The sequence below is a fragment of the Pelophylax lessonae genome (genome assembly GCF_965119305.1).
Source record: "Pelophylax lessonae genome assembly, chromosome: 6".
NCBI lineage: Eukaryota > Metazoa > Chordata > Amphibia > Anura > Ranidae > Pelophylax > Pelophylax lessonae.
The window spans coordinates 269,326,899-269,348,410 of NC_138773.1; the positions used below are offsets into that span (position 1 = coordinate 269,326,899).

General features: G+C 47.6%; 1 protein-coding gene across 2 annotated transcripts in view; it reads left to right on the top strand.

Annotated features, from left to right (window-relative positions):
* The window catches only part of ITGB6 (integrin subunit beta 6), a 207,650-nt gene that overhangs the window by 61,515 nt on the left and 124,623 nt on the right, over nt 1-21,512 (top strand). The window contains exons 1-2 of one of the 2 annotated variants that reach the window (XM_082261027.1): nt 8,930-9,003; nt 9,100-9,176. In XM_082261027.1, coding sequence (XP_082117153.1) covers nt 9,116-9,176 — 61 coding nt within the window. In that variant the 5' untranslated portion in view covers nt 8,930-9,003; nt 9,100-9,115. Of the gene's footprint in view, nt 1-8,929; nt 9,004-9,099; nt 9,177-21,512 lie in introns of those variants that run through there. The other variant, XM_082261028.1, reaches the window with a different exon arrangement.

Consider the following 21,512-nt stretch of genomic DNA (forward strand, 5'->3'; position numbering starts at 1 on the left):
TCCTCTCTGCTCCTCTCTCCTCCCTGTGTAATTATATTCCGTACAGTTGTTCCAGTGCTTATAAAGTAAAGAAACATGTACTATGTTACTTTGGTCCTCTCTGTTTTGAGTCCCTGTTCAGTACAGTGTGTGTGTTTTCCTAAAATGATAATGCCAAAAACCTTCTTTGCAGAGCCCCGCTGTGCTGTCATGTGACCTTCCTCTGCTAGCTTGCATTCATCAGAGGGAAATCTCAGCCCCTCTCACTGTACTCACTTGCTTGGGAAGGGAAGCAGAGGAAGGTCACATGACAAGACAACAGAGCTCTTCAAAAAAGGTATTTAGCATTATGATTTTAGGAAAACACACACTGTACCGAACAGGGACCTAAAACAGAGAGAATCAAAATACTCAATACATGTAACTTTACAAGCACTTTAAGCTGAATTCCAGAAAACGTAACAGTACTCCCTCGCAGTGGGGCTGTGTCTGCGCTGCAAGGGTTAAAGTGATTGTAAAGTTTAGCTTTTTTTCCGAAAATAAAAAACATGCTACACTTAGTATTGCACAGAACAGCCCCAAACTTTCTCTTCTTGAGTCCCCAACTAGGCTCCTCCTCTTCTGCGTGTGCCACCATAGGAAGCTGCTTCCTATGTTGGCACACATGTGGGAGGACGGGCCCGTGTGTATATTAACACATACCATGTGTCTCAGCCCCGCCCTCTGCTCCCTCCTTAATGGATTTGACTGACAGCGGCAGGAGCCAATGGCTCTCTCAGCCAAGCCTGTGAGAGAACGGAGAAAGGAGAGAAGACCTAAAGGCAAGTACAACGCTGGATCGATGCAGGGCTCAGGTAAGTATATGGGGGAGGGATTCAGTGAAAGGGTTTTTTCTATCCTAATGCATAGAATGTATGAAGTTAAGAAAAAAACTTATGACTTCAGGACCACTTTAACTGCTCATTCAGTCTAGGGGACAGTAACGGACAGAGAGCACTTTTACTTAGAGCATGTAGAGCATGTCCGTTTTCATCTGATCCATTCCGATCCGACCCGCTGAACGAATGGCGAACATATTGCCATCCGTCTGTTTTAAGCAGATCTTGTCAGGTCGGATAACAGACGGGTGTCAGCGGACACATCTCTGCTGACATCCGCCTCTCCATAGAGGAGAATTGGTGGCCTGAACAGGTCCGTCTAAAAAACAGACAGACAGACCTGATCGGTCCGATCGTGTAAAATGGGCCTTAGCCTATCCAAGATGTGTTAAAAGTACAATATTAATTGGCTTTCCATCTAAGAGAATATTTGCAAGAAAAGTAAGATAATACCAAAGCTTGTCACAAATCTTAAGTGCTGGTTCACACATATACAATGTCAGACATCGCATGTGATGCGCAGTGCACTGCTCTGCAAATCACATGCAATGTATGTGCATTGCGAATTCAGCCATACAGATTGTAGTCACACAGAAATGGATCGCATTGGTGTTCACACCTATGCGATCTGATTAATGTCTGAACTCACAGTTCACATTGCTATATTCAAACTGATCTGGGGGTGTCGTTAACTTTGTATTGACACCCCCAGTGCTTCGCATATGGCAGTGTGAACTGCCTGCGAGTCGAGTGCAATGCGGGAACCCACAGCGGATTCGCAGGGTTCCCGCAGTGCATATGTGTGAACCGGCACTTAAACATAAAGTGGAAATAAACCCATCAATTTAACTGTTCCCTAAAGAGTTACATTTAGGCATGCCATGAATAATAACTGTCACAGATACTTGTTCTCACAACTGTCAAGCCATCAAATGGTTGGTGTCATAACTGACCACATGTGCAGCACCATGGCAGTTGAAGATCAAACAAAGGCTAAGATGGCAGCTCCCTTGGCTGTAAAGGATAGGAGGGATTAGTTCTTCTTAAAGCGGAGTTCCACCCAAAAGTGGAACTTCCGCTTTAGGGAGTCCTGACCCCCCGACATGCCACATTTGGCATGTCATTTTTTGGGGGGGGGAGCGGGTACCTAGTTTTGACAGGTACCCGCTCCCACTTCCGCTCGGAGCGCCGCGGCGCCCTGAGCGGAAGTTCTCCTCTCCCCCTCCCTCCCTGCAATCTTCTGGGACACTTCAGAGGTCCCAGAAGATTGCCGGCCAATCACGGCGCGCAGCGCGACTCGCGCATGCGCAGTGGGTACCCGGCTGTGAAGCCGCAAACTGTAACAGCCGGGTGCCCACAGCAGTGATGCCGGCGCCGAGGGAGAGGATCGAGGCTTCCGGCGGCCGCATCGCTGGACCGTTGGACAGGTGAGTAAATGGCTGGAACTCCGCTTTAAAAGACACTAGTGATTTCAGAATGCTGTCACATCCTAAAATTCTTCTAGATGAAGGTTATGGCTTGCTTCTCTCCCCAGATAGTCTTTTTACACCTAGGAATAACTGAAGATAATAATCTGAATGTCTCTGGAGAAATATTGAGCATTTTTATTCTCTCTGTAGACTTCCAAGAGCAATACCATTTAAACAGACTGTCAAAAAGAAAACTTTTTATTATATCATCAGACCCTCATCTTCTTCATTCTGTTGCTCTTTCTTTGACATACTGCTTCAAAGGTTACTCTTTCAAGTTCCCTGCTACTTTGTTTACAGTCTATATATGCAGTTTCACACCCACCCCTATTAGGCTCCATTCACACTTGTATGACTCCAAAGTTAAGCCAACTTTGAAGTGCAACTTTGGTGCAACTTTGACACAACTTTGGACGGACGGGTGCAACTTTGATGCGACTTTGGCTTTGACCAGTAATATTGGACACCTGTTGCACACAAGTTGCATTGTATAACATTCAGGTACAACTTTCATGCAATTTCAGAGGGTTAACATTGACGTCTATGGCCCTTAAATTGCATTACAATCCAGACCAAAGTACTGCAAAAACTACTTTGAAGTTGCTGCAACTTTAAGACATGCATATATGAATGGGTATCATTTAAAACATTGGGAACGACTTGTCATGCAGTTTTGATGTCCAGCCTTAGTTGGGTTGGGGAGACTAAAGCCTCGTACACACGATCAGATTATCGAACGATCTTGCGTCCGATTTTTGTTGCATGCTAGTCTCATATTGAAAGTGAAGAGGTTACCTTCATACGAAAATTCCCGTACAATAGAATTCAACTTCAGAAGTGATGTCATGTGTTGAATTGCTTTGTATGTTTTCTTTTGTTTCTGAGCATGCCTAGTCTTGCTCTTATGATTTTTTTCAGACAAAAACTGTACTAATTAAACGAAAATCGGATGTTGTGTTGACGTATGATAAAAATTTTATAGCCTGCACATCCAGATTTTGTCGCTCGAAAATTCATGATCAGCTGTCGAAAGCCCTATACTAACAATGCGAAAATCGACAGATCGTTCATCGGACTAAATTTTACTTCCGATTTTCGTATCGTGTGTACGGGCCTTTAGTTAGGCTGGTCCTTTCTGGGTAACAGTCTACATTTGCAGTTCCCCTTCCACCCTCATATGTCAGTTTCAGTAACAGACTACATGTGCAGTTCCACATTCATCCAAAATTTAACAGCATCCAATTATACAATACCACTCCAAAGCCCACATTCAACTGTCTGTTTCCAACCTTATGCAATTTTATTCCCGTTGATTGTCCACAGTCTCCCTACCTAGTTTCTTACTTGGACACATTTCCCCTAGAGATGGCCTAATCATAGACCATCCATTGGATAAGTTGGTTACAAATTACATGTGCTGTTCTAAAACCACTCCCATTTATTGGATTTGGTGCTCTCTCAAGTATACATGTTTGGTTCCATATGCATCAGGGATGCATCAATACTTGTTTTTTAAGGACAAATACCAATAATTGTCCTCAAGTATTTGCCAATAATAATTACCAATGCCGCGCGGTGCGATTTGAGCCCATACAAAATTAAATTGCACTGTAAAGAATTGCATGTGATTTGAACAGGAATGTGGTGACTTCCTGTCCGAATTGCATACGGTTTCCCGCACTGCTCCTGTGTGAGCCCAGGTTGAAGTCACTATGACAAGTCTGGGTATACACAAGAGCAGTGCGGGAAACCCCATGTGCTTCGGACAGGAATCTCACTGCATTCTTGTTTAAATCACATTTGATTCTTGGCAGTGTGATTTGAGCCCACTCATTTTGTATGGGCTCAAATCGCACCGCAAAGGTATCGGAGCATTTGCACGAGTGCAAATACTTGTGTAAATGCTTATTATCGGCATCAATACTGGTACCTGTGCAACCTTATTTTGTATGCATGATATCCTATGTGTCAGTATTGTTGCCACCATTTTTTTTCTCCAACCTTAATCCAAACTTTGGGTTTGGGGGGAGGGAGGTGGGGTCCCTGCAAAAAAAATAACTTTTATACTCACCTCTCATACCCTCCTTCTGATCCAACCCTACATGCTCTGTTACCGCTTCCATATGGCTGGATGTCATATGACGTCCTGGGCTTTGAGTGGAGCTATCTGAATAGTGCCTATCATTTAGATATAATTTTTTTTAGCCGACGGTTCTCTTCACCATAGGAACAATCATAGCAGCTGTTCAGCTGCTTGATTATTCTTACAGGCGGCTGAAGGGGACATCCAGTTTTTTTGTATACTGTGAAAAATTATGTTACGCCGAGTAAATAGATACCTAACATGTCACGCTTTAAAATTGCCCACACTCGTGGAATGGAGCCAAACTTCGGTACTTAAAAATCTCCATATGCAACACTTTTTTACAGGTTCTCTAACGTTTGCAGCGATACCACTACACGTGTGGATTCAATGCTGTTTACATATGTGGGCGCAACATACATATGCGTTCACTTCTGCGCGCAAGTACGCAGGGATGGGGGCACTTTAAATGTATTTATTTTTTTTATTGTTTATTTTATTTTTATTTTTTCATTTTTACACTTTCTCTTAAATTTTTTTTTGATCACTTTTATTCCTATTACAAGGAATGTAAACATCCCTTGGAATTGGAATAGTGCATGACAGGTCCTCTTGCTGTAGAGATCTGGGGTCAATAAGAATTCAGATCTCTCCTACAGGCTAGAAAGCCTAAAATCAAAAAAGATTTCAGCAGTATTTACAAATGCCAGACCAGGCGTGAAATCATAACGTCGCGCCGGGGCCTCGGAGAGTCATAGAGACTGCCGGGGACCATCTGGTGTACATCCGGCCGCAGCGGATTCCTTCTCTGCCTCACTCAATCGCAGAAGCGAGCCGGTAGAAGCACCTGACGCCCCCTCCTGTCGCCTGTAAGAACAATCAAGCGGCTGAACAGCCGCTATGATTGTGTTTATGGTGAAGAGAATCCCTGGCTAAAAAAAAATATCTGAATGATACCTGAATGATACAGCTGTAGGCATCATTCAGATGTTCCCACTCAAAGCCCAGGACGTCATATGTCGTCCAGCGGTATGAAAGTGGTTAATTCATAAAACTGTTCTTTTTCCAAAAAAGAAACGCGTTTGAAAAATTGCTGCGCAAATACCGTTTGACATAAAAAGTTGCAATGACCGCCATTTTATTCCCTAGGGTCTCTGCTAGAATAAACATATAATGTTTGGGGTTTCTGAGTAATTTTCTAGCAAAAAATGATGATTTTTCCATGTAGGAGCGGAGTGCCAGAATTGGCCCAGTATTGAAGTGGTTAGGACTCTTCGCCATTCAACACTTCCATGAGCACATGCCATGGCTCCATCATCTGACCTCTACATCTCTGTTGAGTCCTATAGGGACACAGGGGACTGATGGATGGAACCATGGTGTGCTTAAAGGGACATAGGCATACTACACTCCTGGGGGCTCGCAGAGGCTGCAGTACTAGAATAGAGGAAACATTGGAGACATGGGCCACCCGAATGGAGAATAAAATCTCTGCTGTTGTAGGAACTTTTGATCTTGATTTTTTTGGGATCTGAGAGTGTCGCTTTTGCCCTCACTTCTTGTCCTGGTGACACAATGGAGTGGATTTACTAAAGGCAAACAGATTGCGCAAGAGCTCAGTAAATGAGATGAAGCTGCAAAGAATACCCAATCACATGTAAGGAAATTAAAAAAAAAAAAAAAAAAAAACATATGCTTGCACATGATTGGATGATGGAAATCAGAAGAATTTCCCCTTATTTACTAAACTCTGGAGCAACTGCACAGTCTATATGTCTTTAAAAAATCAACCCCCAACACATGCAGGAAGTGACGGAATATCTCTCCAAATGAGAAAGGCACGGCAGCAAAATCACTTTTATTTAACCACTTAAGGACCGCCCTATGCAGATATACGGTGCCAGGGCGGCCCTCCTGCGCAAAACCGTTCTGCCTCTCCTGTGAATGATCGCGATGTCCGCTGGGACCCGCCGGTCATTCATAGGAGAGGCAGAATGGCAGTCTGCCTATGTAAACAAAGCAGACTGCCCTTCTGTTAGAGAGGAAGATGGAGATCTTGTGTTTCTGCTAAGCATAAACACGGATCTCTGTCTTCCTCCAGCTAAGCCATCCTCCACACAGTTAGAAAGCACTCCCTATGAGCACATTTAACCCTTTGATTACCCCTGTTAGTTAACCCCTTCCCTGCCAGTGTCATTAGTACAGTGACAGTGCTTTTTTTGCATTTTTTTTAGCACTGATCACAGTATTAGTGTCGCTGGTCCCCAAAAAAGTGTCAAAAGTGTCAGTTAGGTATCTGATCTGTCTGCCGCAATGTCGCAGTCCCGCTAAAAAATCCTTGATCGCCGCCATTACTAGTAAAAAAAATAAAAATTACATAAATCTACCCCCTAGTTTATAGACGCAATAACTTTTGCGCAAACCAATCAATATATACTTATTGGGATTTTTTTTTACCAAAAATATGTGGCAGAATATAAATTGGCCTAAATTGATGAAAAAAATTAGATTTTTAAATTTTTTTTTATTGGGAATGTTTTATAGCAGAAAGTAAAAAATATTGTTTTTTTTTTTTTTTTTTTCAGAATTGTCGCTCTTTTTTTGTTTATAGCGCAAAAAATAAAAACCGCAGAGGTGATCAAATACCACCAAAAGAAAGCTCTATTTGTGGGAAAAAAGGACATCAATTTTATTTGGGTACAGTGTCACATGACTGCGCAAATTTCAGTTAAAGTAACACAGCGCCGTATCACAAAAAATGGCCTGGTCAGTAAGGGGGTGAAACCTTCCAGTCGTAAACCGCTTAAAAAAGACAGAAAAAAAACCTACAAGACAAGACAATAGCATAACGTACTAGCATTGCATACTAGCACTTTTCCAAATACTTACATTAGAACGAAGCCCCCGCAGTGGCGCCTGGTCACTGCTGAGGGAGCTGACATGTTCCCTCTGCGTTTCTTCTGGGTTTGCGGGCTCCAGCGCTGTGAGTGGCCGGAGCCGCAATGACGTCACTCCAGCGCACGTGGGCGGGAGCCCTCTGTTCCTGCAAGGAGCTCTGAAGCTCCGGTGTTCCGCCGAATTCTCCAACGACCTTACTTCTGGTGACTGTACACCCAGAATAATTGATAACTTGGTGTTTTCACACACTGGCAGCCATTACAGTCTGGTAGATGCTATAATTAGTGCAGATTGTTAGTCCGCCTGCTAGTTGTTGCTGCCCTTGAGGCGGCCATGTTTTTGGTTACTAGCGGGCGGACTAACAATCTGCAGGAATTATAGACTTTATCAGAGCGTAAAGGCTGCCGGTGTTGTGTAAAAACACCAAGGGGTCGAAATCTCCCAATTATTTCTGGTGTACACTCACTGGAAGTAACGTCCTTGGAGAATTTGGCAAGTTGGAGTTTTTGGCAGAACACCGGCACGATACGCCAAGCCTTTGGAGCACATGTGCCGCTGATGTCAGCGGCTGCTTGCAGGGTGAATATCTCCTAAACCGTGCAGGTTTGGGAGATATTCATTTTACCTACATGTAAGCATTATTTTTAAAATCACCAAGTGGGGTATACAGGGCTTTTTTTCTCAGAGAATAGGTGTAGGAACCCCCCTTCTAAGTTACTTTGTGTCTCCACCCCCTACGCACCTCCGAGCACAGACCCTTGGTTCCACACCCTACCCAACTCCCTGTACGTCCCCTTTTAGAGAATATAGAGCCAGGTATAATTTTGTAATACTAAGTAATTTGTATGGAAGTTAGAATTGATGACAATAAAATACTTTCCTCAAAATAGACCTCACCCCAGCAACAACAGATCTCCCAGCAGCCAGTATCAATAGACTCTTCAGCAGCCAGCAACAGTAGACCCCTCCCTAAACAGTAGATCCCTTCCAGCAACAATTGACCCTCTAGTAACTAAAGACCCCCCACCCGCAAGAATAGATTGCCATGCAAAAATAGATCCCCTCCAGCAACAATAGATCCCCCAGAAGCCAGCATCAGTAGACCTTCCATCACACCCCAGCACCCTTTGCCATTGTATATATTCAGTTCTGGTGGTGCCGGAACTGCGTTCCCCCGCGCTCCCGCTGAAAAAAAGCCCTGGGAGTATACAACTGCTTTAAGTGATCAAGTTGTAAATCCCTGTGACTTCTTGACCTACCTCCATATTCAATCTTCAAGGAGTATTAAGAAATGATGCAATCCCTCTAAAGAGACTAGATAGTCACTTCAAGTGCACCAAAGACCAGATCATGTCTGTCTTCCAGCATGATTAAAATAAAAGGAAGATGACATTCCTAGAGTGATTTGTGTGGATGTCACGATGTGATGTACAGATTAGAAACTTGAGCCTTGTAGGGAGAATGCCAGCAGCCAGGTGGATAAACGCACCGTGCAGGGCTGTCACATGGGCCTTCCCCTGTTCTCCACTTTCTTAGGTAAGAATAACAAGGAAGTGGGCAGGATTATGCTGATAGCTAGGTGTTTCTACCTGCCTGACTCTTTCACTCCTTACAAGCTCTTGCTCAGCTCATTCAAGCTGGTCTAGTGTGGATTATAGTACATTCCATTCCTGCTTGCGATTCACGAGGAATTTTAGTGATTATTACCTGTTCTCACGTATAGATCCCACTTCATCTCTACAGGGCGGAAGACTAGTTAATATTGTTCCTTTCTTATTCTTTCTCCACCCAGCCAGAAGTAAAAACGAATGGGGATTGAACTGATTTGTCTCTTAGCATTCTTTCTTCATGGGAAAAATCATGTACAAGGTAAGACCGAAGTTCATTATTACCACGGGGTCGTAAAAATACCATTCAAAGATTGTCAAATGATTAATGTATACACGGCCATTGTGACCAAAGCTGTATTTTTGCTATTTTAATTTCCCATTTCCTGTTACGGTCTCATAGACTTCTGCCATAAAAGGCCCACCGTTACATTAAATAGTTTTGAAATGTTAATGTCTTGAATGGCTGTGAACACTTTGCGAATGCTGGAGACTCATTGGGCGGGGTATCCCTTCCATTTATTACTCCTTGTAATGCATAGTTTGTGAATTTTCCATTGATAAAACGTCATAAAACTATTTTTCGTGTTTGTGTGTCTAGCCAATATTACCCAAATGTATTCATTTTACAGACAAATTGTCATTTTGTAGAGCCTTGTGTAATTCTATAATAGGATACTATATAACATCCATCTTTTATTGCTTTGATAATGTTTTGTTTGTTGTGATAATAGTATTTTTGTCCTTAAAATATTACTGTTATTTTATTAATATGTTAGATTCACTGTAGACCTCATTCACATGACGGGATAGTCATGGAGCAGCTGCGGTGGTGTGTGAATTTTCCATTGATAAAACATCATAAAACAATTTTTCGTGTTTGTGTGTCTAGCCAATATTAGCCAAATTATTCATTTTACACACAAAAACATTGTTTTTGCCATTTTTTACAGCCATTCTATAATAGGATACTATATCACATCCATTCTTTTATTGCTGTGATAATGTTTTGTTTGTGTGATAATAGTATTTTTGTCTTTATTATATAATTGTTATTTTATTAATATGTTAGATTCACTGTAGACCTCATTCACATGATGGGATAGTCATGGAGCAGCAAAGATGTTGCAAAAATCTGTTCCCGGGGAGCTCAGGTGTGTGCAAACAGCCGCAGAGCCTGTATAATGCAATGACAGGCTGACAGCAGGTTCATATGGCCACCGGTGTTCAGAAGTAACTGCACAGCCAGTGACCACCTGCGGCCATTGTGACCAACGCTGTATTTTTGGTATTATAATTTCCCATTTCCTGTTACGGTCTCATAGGCTTCTGCCATGAAAGGCCCACCGTTAGATTAAATATTTTTGAAATATTAATGTCATGAATGGCTGAGAACACTTTGCGAATGCTGAAAACCCATTGGGCGGGGTATCCCTTCCATGTATTACTTCTTGTAATGCAAAGTTTGTTAATTTTTCATTGATAAAACATCATAAAACAATTTTTCGTGTTTGTGTGTCTAGCCAATATTAGCCAAATTATTCATTTTACACACAAAAACGTAGTTTTTGCCATTTTTTACAGCCATGTGTAATTCTATAATAGGATACTATATCACATCCATTCTTTTATTGCTTTGATAATGTTTTGTTTGTTGTGATAATAGTATTTTTGTCTTTATTATATAACTGTTATTTTATTAATATGTTGTATTCACGGTAGACCTCATTCACATGACGGGATAGTCATGGAGCAGCAAAGATGTTGCAAAAATCTGTTCCTGGGGAGCCCAGGTCTGTGCAAACAGCCGCAGAGCCAGTATAATGCAATGACAGGCTGACAGCGGGTTCATATGTCCACCAATGTTCAGAAGTAACCACACAGCCAGTGACCACCTGCGGCCATTGTGACCAACACTGTATTTTTGCTATTATAATTTCCCATCTCCTATTACTGTCACATAGGCTTCTGCCATGAAAGGCCCACCGTTAGATTAAATATTTTTGAAATATTAATGTTATGAATGGCTGTGAACACTTTGCGAATGCTGAAGACCCATTGGGAGGGGCGTCCCTTCCATTTATTATTTCTTGTAATGCATAGATTGTGAATTTTCCATTGATAAAACATCATAAAACTATTTTTGGCGTTAGGGTGTCTAGCCAATATTAGCCAACTTATTCATTTTACACACAAAAACATAGTTTTTGTCATTTTTTAGAGCCTTGTGTAATTCTATAGTAGGATACTATATCACATTTGACTCATTGGGCAGGGGTATCCCTTCCATTTATTAGATCATGTAATGCATAGTTTGTGAATTTTCCATGACCAATGTAGAATAGATGTCACCCCCAAACTCTTAGGCTGCTTAAAGCCAAAGGCTCCACCCCCATGCCATAAACCTTTCCCTTTACCTAAATAATTGAGACCACACCGTGCTTGGAGTTAATTGGCCACAGCAGCCATTTTATTAACCCTTTTACCTTAAAATTAACATAAGGAGAAAAAACATTCCTTACAAACATAAAACAATCAGTCATTAGGCCTGTTGGTCTTTGAGGCTCCTCCAAATAATTCCAAATCCTGCACTGCGGGACCTGTGCCCTGATAGGCCTCCAGCCGCGTCACCGGCTCGGAGACAAACCACTCCCCGCAGTGCCACCATTTTGAATTCCATTTAAACTGACATTAAATGGAATGCACCATAGGGACCCATACCAACGATGAGTCCCAACCATACCCTTATCCTAAACTGTTCACCTCCCCCGCCAGCAAAGACCAACAAAACGCCCAGCTGCCATGACAATATAAAATTCCCCCAGAAAGGACAGAAAGCACAAAAGACATGAATCAAAATCAACCATAACAGTCCCAGAAATTAGGGAGGGTGGGTGGGAAGCTTCTTCTTCCTTCGTCCGTTGAACTTCCACTGACCTCCAATCTGAGGGGCCACCCCTCCTAACTGTACCTCAACCCCTCCCAAACCTGATACACCAATCCCTGAATACCCCCCAACTCAAAACAATTTAATTTAACTCACACCTGCCCTGTCTCCCCTCTTCACATGGTCATGTCTGCCCTGCGCTATTTTTTTTTTTTTTTTTTTCGCTTCGGGCCTTGCTTGACCAATGTAGAATAGATGTCACCCCCAAACTCTTAGGCTGCTTAAAGCCAAAGGCTCCACCCCCATGCCATAAACCTTTCCCTTTACCTAAATAATTGAGACCACACCGTGCTTGGAGTTAATTGGCCACAGCAGCCATTTTATTAACCCTTTTACCTTAAAATTAACATAAGGAGAAAAAACATTCCTTACAAACATAAAACAATCAGTCATTAGGCCTGTTGGTCTTTGAGGCTCCTCCAAATAATTCCAAATCCTGCACTGCGGGACCTGTGCCCTGATAGGCCTCCAGCCGCGTCACCGGCTCGGAGACAAACCACTCCCCGCAGTGCCACCATTTTGAATTCCATTTAAACTGACATTAAATGGAATGCACCATAGGGACCCATACCAACGATGAGTCCCAACCATACCCTTATCCTAAACTGTTCACCTCCCCCGCCAGCAAAGACCAACAAAACGCCACCAGCACCCAAGGGTGACACCTTACCCTTGCGTGCCCCTCCAAACCCTCAAGGCTCGCTGGATCCCATCCTGTAATCCCAGGGCCCATAAATCTATACCCACCGCATTGAGGTGGACTCCATCATCCCGCAGATACCGCCATGTGTCCACTTCCAACTCCAGGTGGCGAACCACCAACCCCCCATTCCGACACACAAAGCGCCCCACTTCCTTGTTCAACTTAATCCGAGCCTTATTAAGGCGCGCGACCGACCTGGCCATGCGCCAGGACGTGCGGGCCACCATATCCGACCAAACTACAAGCAGCGCCGGAAAAGCCGTGCGCAGCCTAAGGAAATCCAACTTTATGTCCCTGATCAAGGCCCGCGCGGACCTGGCCCCCAAATCGTTGCCCCCGGCATGCAGCACCAAAACATCTGGCTGCCTGTCCAACCGGGCGAAACGATGCACTTCGGGAAGGACCCTGCCCCAAGTAAGCCCCGGCACCCCCAGCCACCTGACACAAGCCTCGTGCCGAGAAAAACCAAGTTGTCTACCATTAGGACGCACATCAGCCCTCCGGGCCCCCCAGAAAACATACGAGTGTCCCACGATCCAAACAAGGCAGGGTTCCAAACCTACAAGAAAAGGGGACAAAAGGAAAAGAAAACCAACCAATAATCAGATAACCAGCCAGGCCCACACCCCCCCAGCGACAAAAACCACCCCCCGTACATACCCTACACCAACAGCTGTGGACGAACGTACAACAAGAACCTCCTAGACTCCCAGCGCCCAATGCGTTTGACCGCATCGTCGTTCAATCCCCAGCGTGCAGCCTCAGTGGCCGCCCCGATCCGAAAGGAATGAGATGCAAACCTACTGGCATCCAAACCCAAAGAGCCCACACACCTTCTGAACACCGATACAAATTGAAAACGGGATAACGACGACCCGTCCGCATGCATTAAAAATGAACCGGGCCGCGAAGGGCGGATTGCCCAGTAATCCCGAACCGCCCCTACCGGGCACAGCGGTGAAGACGGCACCGCGAACAACCGGACCCGGACCCCCTTGCCACTCTGGTCCGTTTTGGACCGTCGAAGGAGGATAGTAACCCCCTCCCGACCGACAGAGACATCCTGACCCAATAGGCCCCCCGGCACCGTCCGGGAGGAGCTGACCAATTCCCCAATCCGGAAAGCCCCGAAAAAAGCGAGAGAAAAGGCCGCCTTAAACAACACCACCTCGTAACTCGAGGCGCAGTGCTCCCCCAATTGCCGGCAGACGTCCTGCAAAAGAGCGAAGGACACCGGGCGCCTAGTGTCCCTCCTCCGATAAGCCCTGGAATAGCCCCGTAACGCTTGTCTCACCACGAAGTCCTTCGTGTAATCCTGACAACCCAGAAATTTAAACAGAAAGGCCAAGCCGGACAACTTGCGAGCCACAGCGGAAGCCGACGCGCCCCTCTCAAAATGATCAGAGACAAAAGAAGGTAACACCCACCTGACCTCCGGACCCAGAGGATCCACCGATGCCACCCGCAACACCTCCAGCCACTCCAACCATACCTTGCAATAAGCCGACCACGTGGACTCGCTCACCGACTTCCTGATCCATCCAGCGAGGACCCCAAGGCAATCCCCCATAGCCACTCCGGACACGTGACTCCGCGTTGCTCCGCTGCCGGTGCCAACTCCCGGAACCTGTCCCACTGAAAACGAGATAGCGCGTCAGCAATATCATTCTTAACCCCCGGAATGTGCACAGCGTACAGGAAAACATTCAACCGTAGACACCGCAAAACCAAATACCTGAGGAGGCGCACCACCGGCTGAGACGAAGCCGACGCGCGGTTGATCACCTGAACCACCCCGAGATTGTCGCAATGGAGGCGAACCTTCAGGTTCCTGAACTCCGCCCCCCAAATCTCCAGGGCCACCACCACCGGGAACAGTTCCAGCAACACCAAGTTGCTGACCAGCCCCGCTGCCTGCCATGCCCCCGGCCAAGGGGCGGCGCTCCACGCCCCCCGGTGAAAAGCCCCGTACCCCGCCGAACCAGCAGCATCGGAAACAGTTCCAAATCAAAGTTGCTGATCGGCCCGGCCATCCACAAGGATCTACCATTGTATGTGGCCAAAAAACCGTGCCACAGACGCAAGTCATCCCTGTGTTCCCTGTTGAGCCTGACGAAGTGAGTGGGCAACTTCACCCCCGAAGTCGCCGCCGACAGCCGTCGGCAGAAAACCCGGCCCATGGGCACAATGCGGCAGGCAAAATTCAATTTACCCAGCAACGACTGCAAGCTGCGCAACTGAATCTTGCGCAAACCCAGCACCCCTTCAATTTCAGCTCTCAAAGCCCCCAATTTATCCTCCGGTAGGCGACACTCCATGGCCTCCGAATCCACGACAATGCCCAGGAAGCTGAGCACCGTGGTCGGGCCTTCCGTCTTGTCGGGGGCCAACGGAATGCCGAAGCTCCCGGCCACATGCTGCAACGTGGCAAGCAGGATCGCGCACCCGTTGGAAGAGGGCGGGCCCACACACAGAAAGTCGTCCAAATAGTGGATCACCGAATTCACACCGGAAACCTCCCGAACCACCCACTCCACAAAGGAACTGAAGGTCTCAAACAGCGCGCACGATATGGAGCAGCCCATGGGAAGGCAGCGATCCACATAATACGCCCCTTGCCACCGGCAGCCCAGCAATCGAAAACTGTCCGGGTGAACCGGGAGCAACCTGAACGCCGCCTCAATGTCCGATTTGGCCATCAAGGCCCCCCGCCCATAATGTCGCACCCAGGCCACCGCGGCGTCAAAGGAAATGTAAGACACCGTACAGGCATCCGGGTCGATGGCGTCATTCACAGACCCACCCTTTGGGAAGGAGAGGTGGTGAATGAGGCGAAACTTGTTGGGTTCCTTCTTGGGAACCACCCCCAACGGCGAAACCACCAAGTCACGCACCGGCACCTCCGAAAACGGGCCCGCCATGCGACCGAGAGCCACTTCCTTGTGCAACTTATCCGACACCACCAAAGGGTGGCGCAATGCCGAAAGCAAATTCCTCGCCACCGGCGGCACCGAGGCCAAAGAGCAAGGGATACGAAAACCCACCGCAAAACCCTCCCCCAGAAGTCGGGCAGCCGCCCTATCGGGGTACCTATCTAGAAAAGGCCGCAGCCTTTCCACCCTCACCGGCGTCGTCCCCTTTGTGCGAAGGCTCTCCGGACCGCCCTTTTCCGGACTTAAAACACCGAGCCAAGGAATGGGAACCTCCGCAACCGGAGCATTCATGTTTGAAGCGACATGTGCCACCGAACTTACAGGAACCCTCATTAAATTGCCAGCAGAAACCCCTCCTCTTTGCGGCCGGCTGTCCCGGGGTCGCAGAACCACCGGCCCCCCCTGGAAAAAACTGATTCGGAGCCTTCGCAGACGACATGAGCCGCATCCACAGGCTGATGTCCTTGTGGTCCCACCGCAAGGACGGCCTAACCGCCTTCCGCTGCCGGAACTGTTCGTCGTACCGCAGCCAGGCCGACCCCCCGTAAACCCGATAGGCTTCCCCTACAGCGTCCATGTAGCAGAACAGGGCCGAGCAGTTTTCCGGCGCCTTTTCCCCTATGACGCCCGCCAGAATGGCAAAGGCCTGCAGCCAATTGGCGAAGGTCCGAGGGATAAGCCGATAGCGTCGCGCCTCCTCGTCCTCCTTCTTGCGCTCCTCCGGTTTAACCCTGTCCAGGTGAAACTTCTCGAGGGGCAACAGCGTGAAGATTTCCACGTACTCACCCTTCCAGATCTTCTCCCGGACTTCCTGCTTCAAATGTGCCCCCAATGGGCCCTCAAAACAAACATATACCTCACCTTTCGCTGAATCGTCCAGGCGAACAGCGTCCGCCTTCCCCTCCTTCGCCGTCCCGGTCTTGTCCCCCGCCGCCCCGGCCGTCACTGCCACCACTGCCGGCGCACCAACAACCTGGGGAGGGGCCCCAGCCCCCCCCGCAACTAGCCCCGTGGAAGACGGCCCCGCCAGCCCCGGGGCCCCCCCCGGCTCCGTGCCCGAGCCCCCCGCCGGAGGCACCCAAGCCGCCGCTGGAGACAAGCGGCCCCCGTCCCCCGGGGGCAAACGCCCCAAGAGGTCCCGTAGACCCAGGAGGAAGCCCCTCAAACCCCCATCATCACCCCCTTCCGGGGTCCCCGCCCCCACTGGCCGGGACACCCCCACCCCCCGAGCCCCTCCAGCACTCCCACCCCCCACATCAAACAAGCCCCGCAAATCAGACAAAGCCAGAGAAGGAATTGTGACCTCACCTGTCTGCCCAGGGGGGGCGCCCCCAGCCGCCGATCCAGCCTCCCTCGTCGCCGACCGACCACCGACATCCTCTTCCACATCCGATCCGGACACCTCGCCTTCCGAACGATCGTCCCCGGGCACCGCCGACATCCGTCCACCAGGTGTCGCACTCCCGCCATCTGCAGAGCCGAGCGACAGGCGTCCACGCCCCCGTACTCCAGCTCCGCCCGACGGAGACCTCTGTGAACCAGCCGAACTTCCGATGACCCGGCCACGTGACTTGCCCCGCCGCGTCATCTCCCTGCGCCCAGCCGAGGCCGACTCCGAGTCCCGCCGATCACTGCTGCCACCGGCCGCCATGAAGCCGCTCCCACGCCGAGGCACCCCTCCGACCGGAGCATCGCCAGTAGGGGAGCCCGCCAGTCCAGCAGCACCCCGGCGAGAGGGACGGGGAGAGACCGAAGGCCGCCTCCCCCCACTACCCCCAGAGCTCCGTCCATGCAGAGGATTCCTCCCAGAGGCGCGCACGGCCGCAGCAGGAGAACGCTTAGCCGGCGGCCCTGAAGGGTCCCTGTCGGGGCTCCTAGGATGACGCTGAGCTCGAGGGGAAGGGTCCGGTGAAAAACGCTCCGGCGGCCGTGACCGCCGAGCCCGCGGGACCGCAAGCCCCTCCGAATCCTGTGCAGAGTCCTGAACCCCCATCAACGTGGAGACCTGGGACCGGAGCCACTCAGTCCCCTTCACCGCGGCAGCGGCCTTAATTTGCTCCAGCAAAACGTCCAAATCCGCCATCACAGACCAGGGAAGCTGAGGTGAGATGCTCTGCAGTGAAAAAGGTGGGTGACCAAGCTTCTTCTTCCTTCGTCCGTTGAACTTCCACTGACCTCCAATCTGAGGGGCCACCCCTCCTAACTGTACCTCAACCCCTCCCAAACCTGATACACCAATCCCTGAATACCCCCCAACTCAAAACAATTTAATTTAACTCACACCTGCCCTGTCTCCCCTCTTCACATGGTCATGTCTGCCCTGCGCTATTTTTTTTTTTTTTTTTTTCGCTTCGGGCCTTGCTTTCATAAAACATCATAAAGCAATTTTTAATGTTTTTGTGTCCAGCCAATATTAGCCAAATTATTCATTTCACGTAGTGTTTGTCATTTTTTTAGAGCCTTGTGTATTTCTATGATAGGATACTATATCACATTCATTCTTTTATTGCTGTGATAATGTTTTGTTTGTTGTGATAGTATTTTTATCTTTATAATATTACTGTTATTTTATTATTATTGTCAAGTTAGATTCACTGTAGACCTCATTCACATGACGGGATAGTCATGGAGCAGCAAAGATGCTGCAAAGAACTGTTCCCGGAGAGCCCAGGTGTGTGCAGACAGCCGCAGGGCCTGTATAATGCAATGACAGGCTGACAGCGGCTTCAGATGTCCACTGGTGTTTGTATATAATCGCACAGCTAGTGATTACCCGCAGTTAGGGACAGATAGTCCCTGGACTCAAGCTCTTTGTATCCAAGGGGGATCATCTGTCCCTAACTGCAGGTAATCACTGGCGATTACTTCTGAACAGCAGTGGACAGCTGTGGCCGCTGACAGCCTGTCATTGCATACTACAGGCTCTGTGACCATGGTTGTCCGCACACACCCGGGTGCAGTTTTTCACAACATACGTGCTGCACCATGGCCGATTTGTGCGTGTGAGTTTAGATTTTGGGATTCGATTATGTTTAAATTTAGGGATATGTGAAGATTAAGGGCAAAAATCAGGGTTAAAGCGAAGTTCCAGCCATTTCACTCACCTGTCCAATGGTCCAGCGATGCGGCCGCCCGAAGCCTCGATCCTCTCCCTCGTCGCCGGCATCACTGCTGTGGGCACCCGGCTGTGACAGTTTGCGGCTTCACAGCCGGGTACCCACTGCGCATGCGCGAGTCGCGCTGCGCGTCTTGATTGGCCAGCAATCTTCTGGGACCTCTGACATGTCCCAGAAGATTGCAGGGAGGGAGGGGGAGAGGAGAACTTCCGTTCAGGGCGCCGCGGCGCTCCGAGCGGAAGTGGGAGCGGGTACCTGTCAAAACTAGGTACCCGCTCCCCCCCCCAAAAAAAATGACATGCCAAATGTGGCATGTCAGGGGGTTAGAATACATAAAGCGGAAGTTCCATTTTTGGGTGGAACTCCGCTCTAAGGTACATGTATAGCAATGCAATGAAATCCTCCTATTTGCTTCCCTTTTCTCTATATAATATGCGATTGACCAAGGGACTTCAAACTATGGCCCTGCAGCTGTTCAGGGACTACAATTCCCATTATGCCAAGTCATGTCTGTGAATGTCAGAGTTTTACAATGCCTCATGGGATGTGTAGTTCCACAACAGGTGGAGTGCCGTAGTTTGAGGATCCCTGCCATTGACAGTGTTTCCTTTTATCTGTTTTACAAGTGTGAAAAATACCAGTTCATCCTTCCAGAAATCTTGTAAAATTAAAAATTTGTTTCCGCCTCAGCTGACTGTTATCTGTGCGAATTGTTCTCTGTTCTCTCTATGACCTACAGAACACCTCCTCCCTATATTATAGTTATTATACTATATTATAGAAATGGAAGATGGGGGTGTTCTGTAGCCCTAACATACTTCCTATCATAGGTTGACAACCTTGCTGCTCCATAGATTAAGAACAATGACAGGATAGGGAATGTTACTGCTAGGATCACCAGGTACAAATAAAATACAATCACTGTATCCAAGGATTGGAAAACTGCAATATTTTAATTTTTTAGCCTTGGATTTAGATATTTTTAAGGGTGATGGTTATGCCTATGGATTGGGTTAGGGCAGTGGTTCCCAACCAAAGTCCTCAAGTACCCTCAAACGGGTCATGTTTTCAGGATTTCCTGCAGAGGTTCTATAAAGTGGTAATAAAAGCTAACTATAACTAATTTTAAAAAACATTCCCTTACCCCTACTCCCAGCTATCTTGCAGCAGCCTACGTGTGCTTACTTTTTAACTGGGTCAGCTCACTTGATCGGGCAGCTCCGGCTCCCCTCAGCAAACGCCCAGCAACAGTTGTAAATTCCTGGAGTCTTAACATCACCCATAGGTTCCCATGGCACCTTTGTTGTTGGTTCTCCCTCCTCTCCCCTGCAGCAGCCACTCCACAGGAGAGCTGGAGCTGCTGGACCACATGGTCAAACCAGATTAAATATACTGTAAGTACACAGATCCTTTTAATACAGGAAAGGTAGGAGGAGGGGGAAGGGAAAGTTTTTAAGAATGGTCCACCTAAACAGCCGAACAGAGAACCAGACACCTTGCAAGGACCCCAGCAGGGCCGGCCCTACCATGGGTCCCACTGGGTCCATTGGACCCAGGCAGAACTTTGAGAGGGGCAGAAAACTGATGCCCAAGTTTTTTTCCAGCAGTTTTGTGTGTAACAACTGCCCTCCGGGCCACTCCACTTCCCTGTAAAAAGACCGCCCTGCTGTCCTCAAAACACATACTCAGTTGCGGGACGCGAGGGTGCTAACGCACAGTATAACACTGGCTGGTAAACACCCGAGCACACATGAAGAGCTCAGGTGTGTGTACTGCCAGGGCGGGGTACCCACAGGAGACAAAGAGCAAAGATCCCTTTCCCACGGGCTCCGCCAGCAGCCAATGTTCGGGTGCAGCTAGCATTTCATTTCTGTTGGGTGGAAATGGAGGAGTAGATGCAGTTGGCCTCGTGCCCGCCCCACCTTCTTCTGCACTTCTGCTCACGCCCTTTGATGGGCGTGATTTTTTTTGGGGGGGAGGCAGCATTTCATTCTTGGACCCAGGCAGTGCAATGTCTCGGGCCAGCCCTGGACCCCAGAGATGCATGCTCCTGGATGGATCATTTAGTGTCATAAGACCTTGGGTCGGGTGTACTCAGCAAAAGTTCCCAATCTTTTTAAGCAGATGTGTGGGCTCCACTGCTGGGAATGTTTTTAAATTGTTATCTTGGCTGATATGTACTTTATGTCACTCAATTTAACTCACCTCCAACCCTGATAAAGAACCTTAAAACGCGTCGGGCTATCCCCATACAAGAATACAAAAGCAACTTTACGTGATTGTTATTCTATTTTTGAATATATAGGAATATGGGGAAAACGTCATATGTAGTGACATGACATAACAATGTGTCAGCCAAAGATTTTATATTAAATTGTTTTAATCATGATATGTGAACAATAAAACTGGTATTGGTTTTCACAAAAATGTGATTGATGTAAAAATGCTAGTTGCCTGGTTTTGTGCTGATTTGGTAACATCAGTTCTTTGTGAGATATTGACCTGGAACAAGTTTGCAGTCTGGAGTTCTGACTTCACTCTGTCTGTGTAATATTCATTCTTGTACTGGGACATTGACTCAGAAAATATTGATACCACACACAGCCAGGCAACTTGAATACTTAGAATATCCTTAACCAATTGCCGATTTGTTTACAGTACTTTTACTGCGAGTGGGTGGTAGCTACAGGTTAAGTGACGTACTGGTCACTGAGCACATGCACACTGGGACACCCCCTGGGATGCGCAGCAGTGCAATACCGTGACTGCTGAATCCAGTGGATCATGGCTCTCAGTACCTGGGGTATCATGTGATCGCTATGATTGGTCATAGCGATCACATGATTACAATGTGGACAAAACAGTCATGAATGGCTTCTATTTATGATGGTTTTGCTTA